General features: G+C 45.6%; 1 protein-coding gene across 1 annotated transcript; it reads right to left on the bottom strand.

The window, feature by feature from the left end:
• Positions 1–276: 276 nt before the first annotated feature.
• LOC120933423 (zinc finger protein 501-like) lies at positions 277–8,322 on the bottom strand. The gene is made up of 2 exons (XM_040346638.1): positions 8,192–8,322; positions 277–1,108 (listed from the first exon to the last, which is right to left on the bottom strand). Exon 2 carries the CDS (start codon positions 1,062–1,064, stop codon positions 375–377), a length of 690 nt encoding a protein of 229 aa, XP_040202572.1. The 5' UTR covers positions 1,065–1,108; positions 8,192–8,322; the 3' UTR covers positions 277–374.
• Positions 8,323–21,409: the final 13,087 nt, after the last annotated feature.

Genomic DNA, 21,409 nt, shown 5'->3' with positions numbered 1-21,409 from the left:
AGAGAATCATTAGATACTCCGGCGTATTTCCTCTGTGAATCTGGCCCATTGTTTTCCTTTTTCAAAATTGTCGGTCTGTGTTTGTTTATAGTACAAAAAATAAAAACCATAGAAATCTCTATTTGTGAGAAAAAAGGACATCCATTTTGTTTGGGTACAGCGTCACACAAAAGCACAAATTGTAAGTTAAAGTAACGCAGTGTCATATTGCAAAAAAATTTATAAAAATGTCCTGGTTATGAAGGGGGGGGGGGAATCTTCCAGAGGTCAAGTGGTTAAGAACAAGGGCACAGCCTCTTTCCTATAAGTCTTCTGATCACAAGAACATTCTTTCTTTTTGTATTAAGCACTTTCTGGACATCTAAATGACTTCCCTATGTATGTCTTTTTAGGTGTTGAGTCAGATGTGACTTTTGTGAGAAGCACTTTGCACATTTTGAACATCTAAATGGCTTCTCTCCTGTGTGGATCCTCTGATGTTTTCTGAGATTTGATTTGTTGGAAAAATATTTATCACATTCAGTACACTGATACGGCTTCTCTCCTGTGTGAATCCTCTGATGTGTATAAAGACTGGATATTTGTGAGAAGCACTTGTTACATTCTGAACATCTGAAAGGCTTCTCTCCTGTGTGAATCCTCTGATGTTTTGTGAGATGTGCTTTGTTGTTGAAATATTTATCACATTCAGTACACTGATATGGCCCCACTCCTGTGTGAACCATCTTGTGTTCAGTCAATGAACTTTGGTGGGAAAATTTTTGATCACATTCAGAACAATGATATGGCTTCTCTCCTGTGTGAATCCTCAGATGCTGAATAAGATCACTCTTTCGTGAGAAGCTCTTGTCACATTCTGAACACATAAATGGCTTTTCCCCTGTATGAATCCTCAGATGCTGAATGAGAGGACCGTTTTGTAAGAAGCTCTTGTCACATTCTGAACACATAAATGGCTTTTCCCCTGTATGTATCCTCTGATGAATAATTAAATACGTTTTTGATGTAAAGGATTTGTCACATTCAGTGCAAGGAAATGGCTTTTCACCTGCTCCATCCATCATACTTTTGTGTAAAGCCCTTTCACGATTTCTTCTCTTTAATCTGCCTGCAATGAAATAAATTGAAAATAAATATTTATATAAATGATTGGAATACTAGTAGGGTAGAAATTTGAAAATATTCACGGTGTTGAGAAATGTGCAATTTCAGAAAAAGACTTTGTTTCATGTGGTGACTTTATAGCCAATTTAAAATGGAAAATCAATTTTTGCTATCCACTTTTCTTTAAAATTCTGAAATGGCTAGGTTACACCCCATAATAATCTGTATGTTGTGGCTCAATAATAAAATACAGGCTGCAGCTTGGAGGCTGCTGTAGCTTATAGACTTTTCTCTGATCAAAACAGTACCAAGAACATTGGTATACATGACTTTGGCAGGTCAGCACATTATAAGGCTCCATTCACACTTGGCAACTTGGAATCGCTGGCAGAATTTCCAGTAATTCTGTCCATGATCACAAATCTCATGCCAATCACTGCAAAAACCTCAACATGTTTTTGAATGCCATTCATAACCACTTTGCCAACCCACCACAGTACATTTACTGTGACAGTTTGGCTCATACAGGCCCCATAACATTTATGTACGTTGCATCTTTTATTCGGGTACACTTGCGCATGCACACATAGAAGACCATGCCGTCATTTGCTGCAGCACAAGCCAATCAGTGGGTCCTGGCCATTGAAATTAAGTCCAGGACCCGCTGATCAGCTGAGAGAATGACAGAAAAGACCCCTGTGTTGGTAAACAACACAGGACTTTCTTCATACAGCAGCAATGTGCTGTTTTTTTGTCTCTCTGCAGAGCAGGATGTAAAAACCGGCACATTACTAAGTAAAAGAGCACACAGTACACACGCTAAACATTGTCAAGCACACATTTAACCCCTTGATCACTCTACATGTTAACCCCCTCCCAACCAGTGTCATTAGGACAGTGTATATTTTTAGCACTGATCAGTGCATTGGTGTCATTGGGGATGTCAGTTAATCAGTTCCCCTCAGCATTAGTGTCAGATTGTCCGAAGCACTAACTATCGCTGCCCACTATAAGTTGCTGATCAATGCCATTACTAGTATAAAAAATGCCATACGAATTCCATCTGTACCATAGTTTGTAGACGCTATAGCTTTCAAAAAAAACAATCAATATACACGTGGGATTTATTGTTATTTTTTTAATCAAAGATGTAGCAGAATACATTTTGGCCAAAATCTTTGAAGAAATTTGGAGTTTGTTTTATAGCAGAAAATATTGGGCCTGATTCTCAAAAGAGATACGCAGACTTAACTGCTGTTCAGCCTGCGTATCCCTGTGCCTAACTTTGGAAACGATTTTCAAAAGGCTTTTTCCAAAGTTAGGCAGAAAATCTGACATGTGTAAGACACTTACACGGTCAGATTTTAGGATGCAGTACCGCATCCGCCACTGGGGGCATTTCTCATTGAAATGCAGCTTTGCGTATGCAAATGAGGACTTAAGCAGATTTTCAAAGCATTTCATCACTGTGATTTCTGCCTAAGTTCCGAATTTGCCTGCGCAAAACTAGGGCTGGTTTTATAATGTGGAAAGTTAGTCACACATTGTAAAGGCCCATTCCAGCGACGGCATTTGGTATGCATTCCCGAGGGAGAACTCCACGGCAATTTTTAAATTCAAAACCGGCATGGGTTCCCCCCCCAGGAGCATACCAGGCCCTTAGGTCTGGTATGGGTTGTAAGGAGACCCCCCCCTCCGCCGAAAAATCGACGTAGGGGGTCCCCCTACAATCCATACCAGACCCGTATCCAAAGCACGCTACCCGGCCGGTCAGGAAGGGAGTGGGGACGAGCGAGCGCCCCCCCCTCCTGAGCCGTGCCAGGCCGCATGCCCTCAACATGGGGGGGTTGGGTGCTCTGGGGCAGGGGGGCGCACTGCGGGCCCCCCCACCCCAGAGCACCCTGTCCCCATGTTGATGAGGACAGGACCTCTTCCCGACAACCCTTGCCGTTGGTTGTCGGGGTCTGCGGGAGGGGGCTTATCGGAATCTGGGAGTCCCCTTTAATAAGGGGGCCCCCAGATACCGGCCCCCCACCCTAAGTGAATGGATATGGGGTACATCGTACCCCTATCCATTCACCTGGAGGCAAAAAGTAAAAGTTAGTAAACACACAACACAAGGCTTTTTAAAATAATTTATTATTCTGCTCCGGATGCCCCCCCTGTCTTCTTTATTAGCTCTATTTCCAGGGGGGGCTTCTTCTTCCGCTCTCCGGGGGTCTTCTTCCACTCTCCGGGGGGGTTTCTTCTTCCGCTCTCCGGGGGGGGGCTTCTCCGCTCTCCGGTGGGCTTCTTCCATCTTCTCCCCTCTTCCGCTGTTGACTCGGCGAACCCCGGTTCTTCTCCAGCTGTCCGGTGCCTTCTTCTTCAGCGCTGGCTGCCTGCTATGTTTGTGTGTTAGCTCAATTAGTAACAGGCAGCCGGCGCGTCTTCTGTGACGTCAGGGTCTTCTGTTCTTCTCCCATCTTCCGATGTTGACTCGTCGTCTGTTGTCGCTGTAATGATGGAAGCGCGCCTTGCATCCCATTTATATAGGCATCACCGTCCCATCATGCTCCGGCAGGTACCCACGTGGAGAAGCCCCCCCCGGAGAGCGGAAGAAGAAACCCCCCCCGGAGAGTGGAAGAAGACCCCCGGAGAGCGGAAGAAGAAGCCCCCCCTGGAAATAGAGCTAATAAAGAAGACAGGGGGGGCATCCGGAGCAGAATAATAAATTATTTTAAAAAGCCTTGTGTTGTGTGTTTACTAACTTTTACTTTTTGCCTCCAGGTGAATGGATAGGGGTACGATGTACCCCATATCCATTCACTTAGGGTGGGGGGCCGGTATCTGGGGGCCCCCTTATTTGAGGGGACTCCCAGATTCCGATAAGCACCCCGCCCGCAGACCCCGACAACCAACGGCAAGGGTTGTCGGGAAGAGGTCCTGTCCTCATCAACATGGGGACAGGGTGCTCTGGGGTGGGGGGGCCCGCAGTGCGCCCCCCTGCCCCAGAGCACCCAACCCCCCCATGTTGAGGGCATGCGGCCTGGCACGGCTCAGGAGGGGGGGGGCGCTCGCTCGTCCCCACTCCCTTCCTGACCGGCCGGGTAGCGTGCTTTGGATACGGGTCTGGTATGGATTGTAGGGGGACCCCCTACGTCAATTTTTCGGCGTGGGGGGGTCTCCTTACAACCCATACCAGACCTAAGGGCCTGGTATGCTCCTGGGGGGGGAACCCATGCCGTTTTTTTCTTTGAAAATTGGCATGGAGTTCTCCCTCTCAGGAATGCATGCTGAGCGACGCTGTCATTTTTTTTAATAATTATTTGTTTTCCCGGCGCGTCTTTTTTTTTTCACCCGTCGCAACTTTAGTGTCCCGTCGAAATTCTCAAAGCCGCCCGGCGTTAATTACGTTCGCGCGCTGCACGTCGGGAAAATGACGTCACACGCATGCGCAGTACGGCCGGCGTGGGAGCGCGCCTCATTTAAATTTTAAACGCCCCCAGGAGAGGAGGACTGCCTTACGACGGCGGCACTTAAGTTACACGGCCTGAAATTTCTAGGTAAGTGCTTTGACAATCGGGCACTTAGGTAGAAATTTTAAGTCAGTGTAACTTAACTGCTGAAATTTAAGTTAGGCAGGATTTTTGAGAATTTGGCCCATTGTCCCAAAATGTTAAGTCTTTTTTTATATTCATATCGCAAAAAAAAAAAAAACAGTGGTGATTAAATACCACAAAAAGAAAACTATTATGTATGATTTTTTTTATACATTTTGTTTGCTTACAACGTTGCATAACTGAGCAATTACCAGTTATAGTAGCACATCGCTACATAGAATAAAATGGCCTGGTTATGAAGGGGGTAAAATAAAGTGAATAATGGCACCCCAAACACAGTGGGATTTTACCTTGATTGTCGTACAGCAGAAGTGCACAGCAATGGCGTCAAAACTCATGTTTAAAAAATCACACAAAGCTCCTTAACAAAAAGGTCCCTGAGCTTCTTTTGCATGACAGAGACAAGATATGCCTGTGCTCAAGTCTGACAAATGCACATAGAGCTGGTCTATATATAACATGTGTGTAAATCTCGCTAGAAACATTGCTAGTGGGAACATGACGGGACTAAATGTGAAGTATCTCTCTTTTTTTTAAAAGGAACAGTATGGCTGTGGTATGGTCATTTCACAGCTTCTTAACTGAGTGAGCTTGCAGTGCACAGGGAATTTGAGCATAATAAGCGTGGAGAATAGTATAGAAGTAAATAAAAATTGTGAAAAGTGAACATAAAGTAATCATATGTAAATATTTTTAATTTCTGTAGATATTGAAAATATGGGACACAATGATTAGAGGAATATATTATTAACTACTTAAGGACCGGGCCTTTTTTTCAAACTTGTTGTTTACAAGTTGTCATTTTATAGCAAAAAAAATATTTCAAATTATGTTTGGGGGTTCTAACACCCTAGAGAATAAAATGGCGGCCTTTGCAATACTTTTTGTCATAACGTATTTGTGCAGCGGTCTTACAAGCGCTTTAAAGATGTGCCTGCTCGTGGAAAGGCGATACATTTTTACCCTTAAAAATCTGCATATGCAACATTTAAAAATGTCTGCAGGTTGCATATTTTAAGTTACAGTCTAGAATTATTGCTATCACTCTAACGATCGTGGTGATTCCTCACATGTGTGGTTTGAACACCATATTCATATGTGGGCACTGCTCACGTATGTGTTCACTTCTGCATGTGAGCTTGGCGGGATGGGGTGTGTTACATTTTTTTTTTCTTATTTTACCTTTTCTTTTAATAAAATAATGGTGTCACTTTTATCCCTTTTACAAGAAATGTAAACATCCCTTGTAATAGAAAAAAAAAACATGACAGGAATATGAGATCTGGGGTCATAAAGGCCTCAGATCTCATATTTACAACACAAAAAAAAGAAATGTAATTTGAAAAAAAATAAAAAAATAAGTTGCTTTAGCCACTTTAGCCCCAAAAAGGATTTACCTCCTTTATGACCAGAGCATTTTTTGTGATACAGCACTGCGTCGCTTTACCTGACAATTGCACACGTGTGACGTGGTACATCCTTTTTTCCCCACAAATAGAGATTTATTTTGATGGTATTTGATCACCTATGCTGTTTTTATTTTATGCGCTATAAACAAAAAAATAACCAATATTTTTTAACTTTTTGCTATAATAACTATCCCCCCTCCCAAAAAGTATATATATATATATATATATATATATATATACACATATATATTCTTGCTCAGTTTAGGCTGATATGTATTCTTCTACATGTTAAAGTAATATATATATATATATATATATATATATATATATATTGCAATTTGTGTATATTGATTGGTTTGTGCAAACGTTATAGCGTCTACAAAACAGATTTATAGCATTTTTATTATTCATTTCCTTTTACACACGCGATCGCTCATTACAGAGCGGGGACCGGGAGCTGTGTGTGTAAACACACAGCTTCCGGTCCTGTCAGGGGGGGGAATGGTGATCTTCTGTTCATACAATGTATGAACAGAAGATCAGTGATTTCCCCTAGTGAGGCCACCCCCACCACAGTAAGAACACACCCAGGGACATACTTAACCCCTTCCCTGCCCCCCTAGTGTTAACCCCTTCACTGCCAGTGGCATTTTTAGTAATCCAATGCATTTTTATAGCACTGATCGCTATAAAAATGCCAATGGTCCCAAAAATGTTCCAAAAGTGTCCGATGTGTCCGCCATAATGTCGCAGTACCGAAAAAAATCGCTGATCGCCACCATTACTAGTAAAAAAAAATTTAATAAAAATTTGTAAACGCTATAACTTTTGCGCAAACCAATCAATAAACGCTTATTGCGATTTTTTTTACAAAAAATATGTAGAAGAACACGTATCGGCCTAAACTGAGGAAAAATATAGTTTTTTTATATATATTTTTGGGGGATATTTATTACAGCAAAAAGTAAAAAATATTCATTTTTTTCAAAATTGTCGCTCTATTTTTGTTTATAGCGCAAAAACTAAAAACCGCAGAGGTGATCAAATACCACCAAAAGAAAGCTCTATTTGTGGGAAAAAAAGGATGCCAATTTTGTTTTTGAGCCGCGTCGCAGTGCCGAATCGCAAAAAGTACTCTGGTCTTTGATCAGCAATATAGTCCGGGGGTTAAGTGGTTAATCTGCGACATTGCGGCAGACAGATCGGACACTTTTGACACCATTTTGGGACCATTGACATTTATACAGCGATCAGTGCAGTAAATGTCACTGGCAGGGAAGGAGTTAAACACTAGGGAGCGATCAAGGGGTTAAATGTGTTCCCTTAGTGTGTTCTAACTGTAGGGGGGGTGGGCTCACTAGAACATGACAGAGATCACTGCTTCCAATCACTGGGAGCAGTAGATCTGTCATGTTTCTTGGCAGAACTTACATAAGCATCTCCTTATTCTGCCTCACCGTGTCACAACCACAGGCCACCGACGGACATTGAGTCTGTGGGACCTGTGGGCACACTCCAACTAGGTTGCGATGACGGAGGGACATATGGGTACGCCATATGCGCACCCATATCATTCTGCCGACATACATCGGCATGCGGTGGTCTGCACGTGGTTAAAAGCTATGGGGGAAGTGAAGTTTTGACATTGCTTCTGCCCTGCAATGGTATGGAGCCAAGCGGGGACCATCTTCCCCTCAGTCAGTTCCATACCACAGACAAAAAAGGATCCGATCGCCTCCCCCGCTATCGACGGCTCCGGTAAGCGGTGAAGGGCACAGGAGCGCAGCGGGAGGGGTCCCCCCTCTCCCACTGCCAATAAAAGTGATCTTGGTGCGAATTTGCCACACAGACCACTATTATTCATAAAGCGGACCGCCCACTGAAGAAGAGAATATTGGGGTATTTTCTTCAAAGTGCCGACATATAACAACAGAGGACGGTCCGTAAGTGGTAAATATAATCAGCTAATGCACTATGAAAATACAATAGTACATTACTGAGTTACACATGAAATAAAAACTATTCAATCTGATAAAAATGTATGAGAACCAAAATAATTTTTAAGGAAAGTCTTACCTGGTATGATGTAGTATTGGGATCCTTCAGATGCTCCTTGTTCTCTTTGACTGTAAACCTTCTACTTGGCTGAGCTCTGCTTCACCTTATATTCATTCCACCCCCATTCACTAACATGAGTTTGGATTGGCTGTAGGGAATTATATATCAGACAGGAGGCTTCATATCTTGCATTAAACTTTCTTTTTAATGCTCATAGCAGAAAACCATAAACACTTGTTTCTTTAATACAGAGAAAAAATCTTCATAGGACTACAATACCCAGCAGCCCCTGGGGCCCCTCCCCCCTGTCATAGTCTCTATATAAGGGGCTGTCTGGGTCTCCTCCTCCTCTTTCTTTCTGCTCATGGCATAAGATAAGTACCATTGATTTTTATATTCTCTGATTAACTTGTATTATTGTGTAATTGATTCATATACAGTATTGCCTAGTATTGTTCTCATGTAATACCTCTGACTGGACTACCGCGGTGGCGCCGTTTGTCCAGTTCTTTTATCGTTAGGCTCTCTCCCTTCCCTTCTTTCTCCTGTCAGGCGCCATTTTCCCCTTTCTTCTCAGAACTTCCCTCCCTCACCCTCACGCCGCAATTCGCGGGCTTTGGTTTGTGGAGGGGCGCGGCCGAGGGACGCTGATCCTCGGCACGCCTCCCTGCACTTGGCGTCCTATCAGAGCGAACGGCCGTAATCTCGCGAGATTACGGCCGTAGGAGCGAGGCGCGATTCCTGTAATTCCTTCCACCTCAGAGCAACGGTCGGAAGGAGCAGGAGCGCGCTGCGGACTAGCTGGCCTAATTTTCTCCCTCTACTGCCGCAAATCCTCGGACCCAAGACCTCAATCACGGTCAGGTACCAGGGGCAGATCGGGGGATCCTATCACCCAGAACAGGGCAGTAATACCCTTACTGCTGCACTCTGCAGGCCCAACTTTCTTCATTATCAATTGTCACTAAATAGATTGCTTGTCAGTGATTTATCCCTGACAAATAAGATTCTGCTAGTACATAGAATTACAAAATTTTTTATCTAATGGCTACCGATGGCAATGGATCGGGCCTGGGCAATGAGGTAGTGGAAATGGATGCATCGCATCTATTATCCACGAACCTGATACAGGAACTAATTGCCAAGTCCATTCAAGCTGCTTTGTCGGCCAATACAACAGGCTCAAACTCAGTTCCATCCACTTCGGGGTACCCCCCGACTAAAGGTAAAGCGGCCCAAAAACTCAAGCACTTGTCAGTGCAATTCGACTCCCCGGCAGGGGAAGTTTACAATGTGCCCCAAGCAGGATCCAATCCGACCTGCCACACCCCGCACATCCCAGACCACATCCGACCCTTGGGCCCCAAGGAGATAATCAAAGGGCATAGATCCGCCAGGCGGATTAAACCAGACTCATATGACACATCCGATGACGAGTCTGAAGTGTCTGACGAAGCCGAATCCTCTGACTCACTCATAGACGACGAGGAGGATGCGGGGCTTACGGCGATCCACCATGACGCCAATACTGAGATGTCACAAAATGCCATTGTAGACTCCCAAGGTCAAGCATTATTCAACCCGGACGAGATTTCTCACCCGCGTTCGGGGGATTGGGCACCACTCCCCCACGTGGCACAGTATTTGGAATTATGGACCAGACGGTCCTTGGATAGGGTGAACCGCAACAAACTGCGGTCAGAATGCCCCAGACCACATGTGGCAAACAAAGTGGCTATCACCCCTGAGATAGATCCGGTACTGCTCAAATATTTGACAAGATCCGGGAAATATGCAAAGAAAGGGATTGAAAGATCCTTTAAAATTATCCAGGACCGCATACTGGATATCCTTGGTCCCCTCACAAAAATTCTAAATTTGGCAGAACAGGCGGCCTCATCAGCCCAACCTGTAGATTTAACACAACTCAGGGGCTGGGCCCAGCGCGCTATATGTCTGCTGGGCACCGCTAATACAACTTGCTCAGTGGAGCGCCGCCGCTCCATCCTGATGAAGTTGGACCCTCAACTCAGCCATCTGGCAGAAAATGAACCGGGACCATCTGCAGGGGGTCTTCTCTTCGGAGATGACCTCATTAAAAATATAAATAAATTTGTGAGCCTCTTTTCAAGCCTGGACAAGGCACAAACATCATTGAGAAAATCCCAACCCGGCCGGGTTTTTGGGAAGGCCGGTAGAGGCAGAGGGCGATCTACCAGCCGCACTGCTCCGTACAGGCCCTACTCAAGACCACCCAATCAGCAGTACACTCCTGCTCCACAGCCGTACACCATGCCGATGGCTCAACCCGCACCCTTTTTCCCCCCATGGGGACGCCCCTGGAGGGGACGCGGAGGACGTGGATTCCCAAGGTCTAGGCCACCGACCGGTGAGTTTAATTCCACCTTTAATTTCACACACACGGGTGGGGGGCAGACTGATGTATTTTTCCCACGCCTGGTCCAAAATTTCGACGGATACTTGGATCCTCTCGACGGTAACGGGTTATCGGATAGAGTTCTTGTCTCTCCCGACCCTCAACGTAATACCCCATCCTATCCATTTTTCGGCCCAAAACATAGAACTGATCGACAAGGAACTCAGAGAGCTCCTGTCCAAGGGAGCGGTTCAGGAGGTAGACCCCCTCTCCCCCGGGTTCATCAGCAACATCTTCCTGGTGAAGAAGAAAGACGGCGGCCACCGCCCCGTCATAAATCTGAGAGATCTCAACCAGCATGTGGCATACCGCCATTTCAAGATGGAAGGTATCCACCTGTTACGCGACCTCCTGTGGCCAGGAGACTGGTTGATAAAAATAGATTTGAAAGACGCGTACCTTACGGTTCCTATGCACAGCGAATCTCAGTCATTCCTAAAATTTCAGTGGCGGGACCGAATGTGGCAGTTCACCTGCCTCCCATTCGGCTTGTCATCAGCCCCATGGTGTTTCACCAAACTCCTCAAACCGGTAATGCCGCTCTGAGGAGCAGAGGTGTGCGCCTAATAATATACCTGGACGACATGCTGATCATGGCACGATCCAGAACGCTAGCTTATCTACACAGCCAATGGGCGGGTGTCCCTGTTGGAGGAACTCGGTTTCCTCATCAACTTCAAGAAATCAGTCCTGGAACCCTCTCAAGAGATGGAATTCCTGGGGTTTCTGGTGGACACCAACCAAGCTCTTCTCCTTTTACCAAAAGCGAAACTGGCTCTGATTCGCAAAGAAATCAGGGCCACGTTACGCAAAGGTCAGGTCTCCCTTCGTTTGCTGGCTCGCATAGTAGGCCTCCTTTCGGCCTCTATCCAGGCCATTTTCCCGGCACCTTTACATTATCGCGCTTTACAAAGACTAAAAACTCTCCACTTACAACAAGGGCTACGATACGCGGACGAAGTCCCGTTAAGCCCGGATGCTATAGAGGAATTACAATGGTGGCTTCGCCACGCCATCGAGTGGAACGGCAGGACTATTTTCAACTCCTACCCGGAGGTGATCATAGAATCAGACGCGAGTCGCCAGGGCTGGGGTGCCCGGTGCGGCCAAATCACCACCGGAGGGAAATGGTCCGTGGAGGAAACACGCCTCCACATCAATGCCTTGGAACTTTTGGCAGCATACTTCGCGGTCAAAAGTTTTCTCCCTCATACTTCCAACAAATGCGTACTTTTACGCATGGACAATATTGCAGCAGTGCAATACGTCAATCGCTTAGGAGGCACGAAATCCAAAATCCTGGCGGATATTGCATCCGACTTTTGGCAGTTCTGCCTCTCCATCAATACCACCCCTATGGCAGAATACCTGCCCGGGATTTCCAACACCGTTGCAGACTGGAACTCACGCTACCTAACGGATTCCAGCGACTGGACGCTGGATCGTGCGGTCTTCCTGGCACTGCAATCTCTGTGGGGTCCTCTGCATACGGACCTCTTTGCCTCTCGCCTCAACCGGCAACTACCCCGCTTTTACAGCTGGAGACCGGACCCAGAGGCATTGGCAGTCGATGCGTTCCGACAACTTTGGACGCGGGGGACGCACTATGCGTTTCCCCAGTTCAACATGCTCACCAGGACGCTCCTTCAGGTGGCGACCCAGGTGGCGACGGTTGTGTTGATCACACCCTGGTGGCCGACACAACCGTGGTTTCCTCTTCTCCTAGGAATGTCGATCGACTTTCCCCGGTTACTCCCGTTCTCACCTCATCTCCTATCGAACGCAGCCCTAGGCTGTCATCCTCTGTTGAGAGACGGCAACCTTACCCTTTTAGCGTGGTTGATCTCAGGTTCGGAACCCCTGATAACACGTTTTCACAATCAGCTAGAGACCTCCTCGCCTTGGCCTGGGCCCCAGGGACTAGGTCGGCGTACAGATCGGCTTGGACCCTGTGGGTTCGTTGGTGTGATCAACGGCAGATTGATGCCGTTCATGCACCTGTACCAGACGTAGTGAATTATTTAGCAGACGCGTATGAGGCGGGAAAGTCTTATAGCTCATTAAATGTATACAGGTCTGCCATCTCGGCCTACCACTGCCCGGTGGAAGCTTCACCGGTGGGTAAACATCCGCTGATCTGCAGACTTCTACGGGGGGTAAAATATAATCGCCCCCCCCGACCTAGATATCAATCCACATGGGATGTCTCCCAGGTGTTGCGGCTCTTCACCTCTTGGGGGGAAAATGATACCCTCTCATTGAAGAACCTTTCTATCAAGCTTTCTACCCTTTTATGCCTTATATCCATAAAACGGGTCTCAGATGTTAGAGCATTGGACATCTCCCGGCGCCAATTTTCGCCGGAGGGTGTACGGTTCTCTGTGGTTCGCCGTACGAAAACAGGGATCCATACAGTATTCTACCCCTTTTTTCCTGACCACCCACACATCTGCGTGGTTCGGTGTTTGCAGCAATATGAATCTCGGACTGCGAACCTAAGGTCACCAAACCTGAATCAACTTCTGGTTTCGTATGTGAAACCACACCTCCCAGTTTCCCCGGCTTCACTGGCCAGGTGGGTGAGATCGGCCATGGATATGGCCGGAATCGACACCTCGCTTTTCGGAGCTCACTCCACCAGGGGTGCCATGGCTACCAAAGTAGTCACTTCGGGGGGTTCCCTCTCAGACCTCCTACTAGCGGCGGACTGGTCATCGGAAACGACTTTTAGACAGTATTATTTCCGACCTTCTAACCATGTCTCTTCCTCAATACTCTAGATATATTGCATGTACTGTATTATGTTGGCTAGCTTTAAACATGCAAGATATGAAGCCTCCTGTCTGATATATAATTCGGGATTTTCCTAGTTAACATGACGGAAAATCTGAGTTATATGATGACAGGAGGCGAGTATCTTCCCACCCTTCCCACCCTATCATAATATGTTTTCTCTTTCAGGTTATTGATGGATGGAGTCTACGCCTATGCGGACGTTAAGAAAACACTCCGGAGTTCACGTATGACGGTTTTCTGTTTTTTTGTTCCAGTTGAACACAGTTCAGATCGCATAGCCATCACCCAGGTGATGTTCGTTACTACGGCCCGGTTGGTCCTGTTTCCAACGTCGACGGAGCTTTCCTCGATACCAGCTGAACGAGATCCACAAGGATAGACTTACGTGATGTTCCGTGATTATCCAGGATCGCATAAAGAAAGAGGAGGAGGAGACCCAGACAGCCCCTTATATAGAGACTATGACAGGGGGGAGGGGCCCCAGGGGCTGCTGGGTATTGTAGTCCTATGAAGATTTTTTCTCTGTATTAAAGAAACAAGTGTTTATGGTTTTCTGCTATGAGCATTAAAAAGAAAGTTTAATGCAAGATACTCGCCTCCTGTCATCATATAACTCAGATTTTCCGTCATGTTAACTAGGAAAATCCCGAATTATTCAGAACAATATAAGGTGTGTTTCACATTGTTTAAAGGTCTATTTGCATTTTCATTTGTATTCAAGTTATTGCTGCAGTCATGTGACACTTTAATTAACATTTAAAGGATTGGAGGGAAGACAATAGGGAGGAATTTAAAAGTAAAATCCATGGTTTGAACTTATTAGCGATTATTAGAGTTGATATTGTGATTGAAATATAAATGGAAGCTGTAGAGAGTATACAGATACTTCTAGACATTTTTAGGTGTATGTATTATAAAAAAAAAAAAACACTTTTAATACATAATTGAATTTACAACTCAGACATTGTTAAAACCAATGAAAAATTGGATAAATATGATACATTTGTACTTCAAAACAAAGACATGTAATTAACATTAACCACTTTCCGACCGCCTAACGACTATATAGGTCGGCAGAATGGCTTGGCTGCGCAAAGCAACGTACCTGTACATAGCTTTGAATTTGCCACTGTGCAGGTGTGCGACGCTGGCAGCGCGCACACACGCCGGCTGTGAGCTCCGTTGTCCCGTGATTGTGTCACGGAGCTGCATAACAGTGAGATGCCTATGTAAACAAGGCATTTCCCTGTTCTGCCTAGTGACAGGACAGTGATCTACTGTTCCCTGTGATCAGGAGCAGTGATCACTGTCGTGTCACTCGTAGCCCAGCCCCCCACAGTTAGAATCAAGCCCTAGGACACACTTAACCCCCTTCCTCACCCACTAGTGGTTAACCCCTTCTCTGCCAGTGTCATTTACACAGTAATCAGTGCATTTTTATAGCACTGATCTCTGTATAAATGACAATTGTGTCAAAAGTGTCCGATGTGTCAGCCATAATGTTGCAGTCACAATAAAAAATAAATAAATCACAGATCGCCGCCATTACTAGGAAAAAAATAATTAATAATGCCATAAAAATATCCTCTATTTTGTAGACACTATAACTTGTGTGCAAACCACTCAATATACACTTATTGCATTTTTTTACCAAAAATACATAGAATTATACATATCGGCCTAAACTGAGGAAAAAATTATGTTTTTATATATTTTTGGAGGATATTTATTATAGCAAAAAATACAAAATATAGTTTTTTTTCAAAATTGTCGCTCTTTGTTTATAGTGCAAAAAATAAAAACCGCAGAGATAATCAAATACCACCAAAAGAAATCTCTATTTGTGGGGAAAAAATATGTCAATTCTGTTTGAGTGCAACGTCACACGACCGTGCAATTGTCAGTTAAAGCGACGCAGTGCCGAATCCCCAAACAATGGCCTCGTCATTGGGCAGCCAAATCTTCTGGGGTTGAAGTGGTCAACATTTCATTTGTCATATTTCCTGTCAATAAATGACCATTATTGGTGATTTCAGCATGTTTCACTCTTGCACTTCATCAGGAAACCACTTAGTGTTATTGAAAACCATTCCAACCACCCACATGGATAAACCAGAGAGCTTGAGGGTCCAACCCAGGGGAACCCCAATTTAATACAAGTATCCCATGTGCCACACCCAAAGGGACGCACAAAGTGGACCACAAGAGGGGATAATAAGGAGGTGTGCAACTACAAAACTGGGGGGGGGTACAACCAAAATTACACAAGGGTACTCAAAAGGTTACTACTAAATGCCAAAACCCATGGAACGTTATTAGCATTAGATGATTGTCCATGTATGAGTGTCCCCTCATAACTCCAACCTATATATTTTTTTCACTTTGGCTAGAGTAGAGAATACTAGAACCCTGGTCTAATTACCATAAGGTATATTTACTTACATACAGTTTATTCACTTCCTGTATTGAAAATACATCAATAATTAAGATCAAATATCTTCAAAGTCTCTTAGATAGTTGCCACTTTCATTGTCACTGTCAGCTGTCCCCATTGGAAGATTTATCCTGACCCCCTGTTCCAATATTACCATATATTATGGATTTCCCATTATTTTCTAATTTTTTATTGACGATCTCTCATTGACAGCAATCAAAATTGATAGGAGGTTCTACCCTTCCACATTATATCTAACAAGAAAGGAAATGTTTTGTCTTTTTATAAAAATCTGCACCAAAAAATCTCTATTCACAGATAGTCAGATAAACCAATCGCACGTCAGGTATTTAATTATATAAATTATCTACATTAAAAAAATATGAGCTTACAAAGAACTATTGGACAAGTTATCCAAAGGCAATATAATTTTCTGCAAAAAAAAAAACACATTTTGAATATTATATCTTTCCTTTTGAAAGGTGGGACCTCATTATTAGGGAAATGTATTAAATATAATAATGTAATACAATAACGCAACACCGAGATGCAAATGACAAGGGCTATAAATTATGATACAAATGTACAAGAACAAAAAAAAAACGTAAATGGAAAGTTCTATATCTTACCTGGTATGGTGTAATATTGGGATCCGTCAGCTGCTCCTTGTTCTACTTATCTGCCAGTAATCTTTCTACCTGTCTGAGTTCTGCTTCACCTTATATTCACTTCACCCCCATTCACTAACATGAGACTGCTTTGGATTGGCTAAAAGGATCTATTCATAACAATGAAAGGTTTGTTTCCAATTCCTTACAAGGTCTACTTGTCGTTTTATTTGTATTCAAGTTTTAGCTCCAGTCAGATGACAAGGTCATTAACATTTTAATGTTTGGAGGGAAGACAATAGGAGGGAGTGTAAATATAAAAAACAATGGTTTGCAATTATCATTAGCATTTATAAGAGATGGTATTCTGATTGTAATATCAATGACAGAGGAAGCTGTAGAGGATATACAGATACTTGTAGACATTTATGATTTTACAATTTTTATGTTATATAGTTTACTTGGTACTTTCATTATGTGTTTTTTCTTCTCTCATATTCCCATTCCGGGCTACTATTATACTTTGTCTCTAACCAGTTCAGTCTTTGGGCGTACTATGTACATCCAAAGAGTGAACATTTAATCACAAGCTGATGGCTACTTAAAGCGGAGGTTCACCCAAATAACATGTATATAAGATCATATTCTTTATACTTCCACCATGTACAGTATGCCCTTTTTTATTTTAGCTCTACATACCTTATTATGGCTATTTTCCACCTGTCTTCTGGGTACTGACTCCCGCGGGATTAGGCGTTTTTATGCAGAGGCGCAATGTCACCTGGGACTTCGCCCAGATGATTGACGTCCTTGAGAAAAAGTTCCCACCGCACCCGCCTATTGCGTAGGCGCGTAACGAGAGTCACAGAGTTTCTGAAAGTAGCCAAACTGCGAATCAACTCTACACGGCGCCTGCACACCGACTAGGAGCCGCGTAGAGCTGACTCGCAGTTCGGCTACTTTTGGAAACTCTGTGACTCTTGTGACGCGCCTACGCAATAGGCGGGCGCAGGGGGGAACTTTTTCTCAAGGATGTCAATCATCTGGGTGAAGTCCCAGGTGACATTACGCCTCTGTATAGAAACGCCTACTCCCGCGGGAGTCAGTACCCGGAAGCCGGGAAAAAAATAGCCATAATAAGGTATGTAGAGCCAAAAAAAAAAGGGCATACTGTACTGTACATGGTGGAAGTATAAAGAATATGATATTATATACATGTTATTTAGGTGAACCTCCGCTTTAAGCAGCCCCCAGTTTGTTCTTGTTTTGTTTAGCCAATGACCGTCTTCAAAGCAAAAGCGATATTGGAGCTCCATAGCTACCAATCACTTTCACACATCCGGAAGTGCAGTGCCTCCCCCTTCTGCCAGCGGCCCTGCTCCTCCCATGGTTCCCAGGCTGTCCCACCCTGACCAGTGCTGGGAACATAACTGCTGATGGGGGAGAGAGATTGCAGTGAAACCAAGGCAAATCCATGCCTCGATCTCACATGCAAACAATAAAATCCTTTCCTGTCCAGTACAGCCAGGGGACACCTCTAACCAAACAAATCTGTGCTTGATAAGATGGTGGGAAGGGGAGACATTGGGATCTATTTGACCCCTACTGTCTCCATAAAGAGTACCTGTCACATGCCAAATGCTATCACATAGGGATTTATTAACCCATTGTGATAGCAATCAAGTAATAAAACATAATAAACTATATTAAAATAAATTGTTGAAACCCGTTTCCCTGCACACGTGCGCAAATGTAAGCCCAATGCCTGTCCCGTGTGCTACAATGGGTGCAGAAAACCCAGGTTACATGGTGGGGGGGGGCACAGGGAATGCATTTAATCCTGTGCTGTCACCTCCATATGACATACTTATGCATTTCAGGTGGAGTGGCAGGAAGGGGCCCCACTTCATAAGTAAATTTACCAGCAGCACAGAATAAGACATTAATAAATATGTATTTTCCTTCGCTGAGGATTTTTTATAAAAACTATGCTGTTTACATATGCTGTAACACAATATATATATTTGATATGTTCATGTGTAAAGTAATTTGGATTTGCAGGGTCAAAGCTTCTAGTGACACAATGGACACCAAGGACAGATTAATATATTTTACAATGGAACATTAGATGCTCAACAATATAGGTTCAAATCAGAGAGAAAAAAAAAACAAAGAAGAAGGATCCTGATTTTCGAGAAGTTATTTTCAGCTGTGACCAATGGAAAGTCAAAATTACAATCACAAGGCTGAAAATAAATATTCTAACCCTTGTTTAAAGCTTTATGAATTTAACTCAATATATTAGATTGTCTTGTAGGCACTATGCAGAATACTCTAATATTTTCCCGCAGAAAAAGAAGTCTGTTTGAAATTTGTTTGAACTAAACATGTATGCTTAGCGCAATATAACATCCAAAAAAATGCGCTGAGATAGCATGGAACACATTCATTTTCTGTGTCCTCACGGGTTCAAAGTCCTATATTGGAATGTTTTCACTACCTCAATAAAGATTTTTGGATGGTATATTGGGCACAGTTGGATGAACTAGGCTAGTACCCGAATACTTAATAAATGTGGAGGACAGTGACGTGGACTCACTTGGAGTAGCAGTTTGTCTAAATGCATGCTTGACTGTTTATATACAGTAGGTGCACGCGATATTGTGTCAATCTCGCTCCCTTTCTCGGCGAGATTGAGCACCTACGAGCCCCATCGCGGGAGCCAGCGCCGAGCTGGCTTGCCGCGATAGAGACAAAGCCGTCATAGAAGCGACGGGAGATCCGACTTGGATTCCCGCCAATTCTACACATGTGCGGCGTTTGTTATGAATCCTGAGGGGGAAGTCCCCGCCGGATTTTAAATAAAAATCCGGCATGGGTTCCCCCTGAGGAGCATACCGGGCCCTTAGGTCTGTTATGGGTTGTAAGGAGAGCCCCCCCTACGCCAGAAAAACGGCGTAGGGGGTCCCCCTACAATCCATACCAGACCCGTATCCAAAGCACGCTACCCGGCCGGCCAGGAAAGGAGTGGGGACGAGCGAGCGCCCCCCCCTCCTGAGCCGTACCAGGCTGCATGCCCTCAACATGGGGGGGTTGGGTGCTCTGGGGCAAGGGGGCGCACTGCGGCCCCCCCACCTCAGAGCACCCTGTCCCCATGTTGATGAGGACAGGGCCCCTTCCCGACAACCCTGGCCGTTGGTTGTCGGGGTATGCAGGTGGGAGGCTTATCGGAATCTGGAAGCCCCCTTTAATAAGGGGGCCCCCAGATACCGGCCCCCCACCCTAAGTGAATGGATATGGGGTACATCGTACCCCTAACCATTCACCTGTAGGAAAAATGTCAAAGTTAATAAACACACCACACAAGGGTTTTTAAAATAATTTATTTTTCTGCTCCGGAGGCTCCCCCTGTCTTCTTTATTAGCTCTTCTACCAGGGGGAGCTTCTTCTTTGATGTCTTTGGGTGGGTGGGGGCCGCCGTCTGGTTCTCTTCCACCGCCGGGGGGGGGTCGCTTTTAAAAAAGCCCCCACCCCCCGGCGGGTTTCCTCCGGCGTCTTCGGCGGGGGGGGGCTTCTTCTTCCGCTATCCCGATGGGTCTTCTCCGCTATCCGGGGGGTCTTCTCAACTCTCCGGGGGTCTCCTTCTATGTTCGCCGCTCTCCGCTGTTGACTCGGCGCACCCCGGTTCTTCCTCCAGCTGTCCGGTGCCTTCTCCTTCAGCGCTGAACGTCTATCTTCTTCTTCCGTGCTGTGACGTATTCTTCTTCTTCCGGGCTGTGACGTCATCTTCTTCACTTCTCCAGATGTTGACACGCCGGCTCTTCTCGCTGAAATGGCAGGTGCGCTGCTTTCATCGGACCTATATAGGCCTCACAGTCCCATCATGCTCTGTACCTACCCATGTGATACCTACCCACGTGGGTAGGTATCACGTGGGTAGGTATCACATGGGTAGGTACAGAGCATGATGGGACTGTGAGGCCTATATAGGTCCGATGAAAGCAGCGCACCTGCCATTTCAGCGAGAAGAGCCGGCGTGTCAACATCTGGAGAAGTGAAGAAGATGACGTCACAGCCCGGAAGAAGAAGAATACGTCACAGCACGGAAGAAGAAGATAGACGTTCAGCGCTGAAGGAGAAGGCACCGGACAGCTGGAGGAAGAACCGGGGTGCGCCGAGTCAACAGCGGAGAGCGGCGAACATAGAAGGAGACCCCCGGAGAGTTGAGAAGACCCCCCGGATAGCGGAGAAGACCCGTCGGGATAGCGGAAGAAGAAGCCCCCCCGCCTAAGACGCCGGAGGAAACCCGCCGGGGGGTGGGGGCTTTTTTAAAAGCGACCCCCCCGGCGGTGGAAGAGAACCAGACGGCGGCCCCCACCCACCCGAAGACGTCAAAGAAGAAGCTCCCCCTGGTAGAAGAGCTAATAAAGAAGACAGGGGGAGCCTCCGGAGCAGAAAAATAAATTATTTTAAAAACCCTTGTGTGGTGTGTTTATTAACTTTGACATTTTTCCTACAGGTGAATGGTTAGGGGTACGATGTACCCATATCCATTCACTTAGTGTGGGGGGCCGGTATCTGGGGGCCCCCTTATTAAAGGGGGCTCCCAGATTCCGATAAGCCTCCCGCCTGCATACCCCGACAACCAACGGCCAGGGTTGTCGGGAAGGGGCCCTGTCCTCATCAACATGGGGACAGGGTGCTCTGGGGTGGGGGGGGCCGCAGTGCGCCCCCCTGCCCCAGAGCACCCAACCCCCCCATGTTGAGGGCATGCAGCCTGGTACGGCTCAGGAGGGGGGGAGGGCGCTCGCTCGTCCCCACTCCCTTCCTGGTCGGCCGGGTAGCGTGCTTTGGATCTGGTATGGATTGTAGGGGGACCTCCTACGCCGTTTTTTTCGGCGTAGGGGGGCTCTCCTTACAACCCATAACAGACCTAAGGGCCCGGTATGCTCCTGAGGGGG

This window comes from Rana temporaria, chromosome 3 (genome assembly GCF_905171775.1).
Source record: "Rana temporaria chromosome 3, aRanTem1.1, whole genome shotgun sequence".
NCBI classification, from domain to species: Eukaryota; Metazoa; Chordata; class Amphibia; order Anura; family Ranidae; genus Rana; species Rana temporaria.
This window is presented reverse-complemented; position numbering and strand designations above follow the sequence as displayed.

Coding starts and splice junctions, on each gene's coding strand:
- LOC120933423 (XM_040346638.1), bottom strand. CDS start 1,064: ATGATGGATGGAGCAGGTGAAAAGCCATTTCCTTGCACTGAATGTGAC.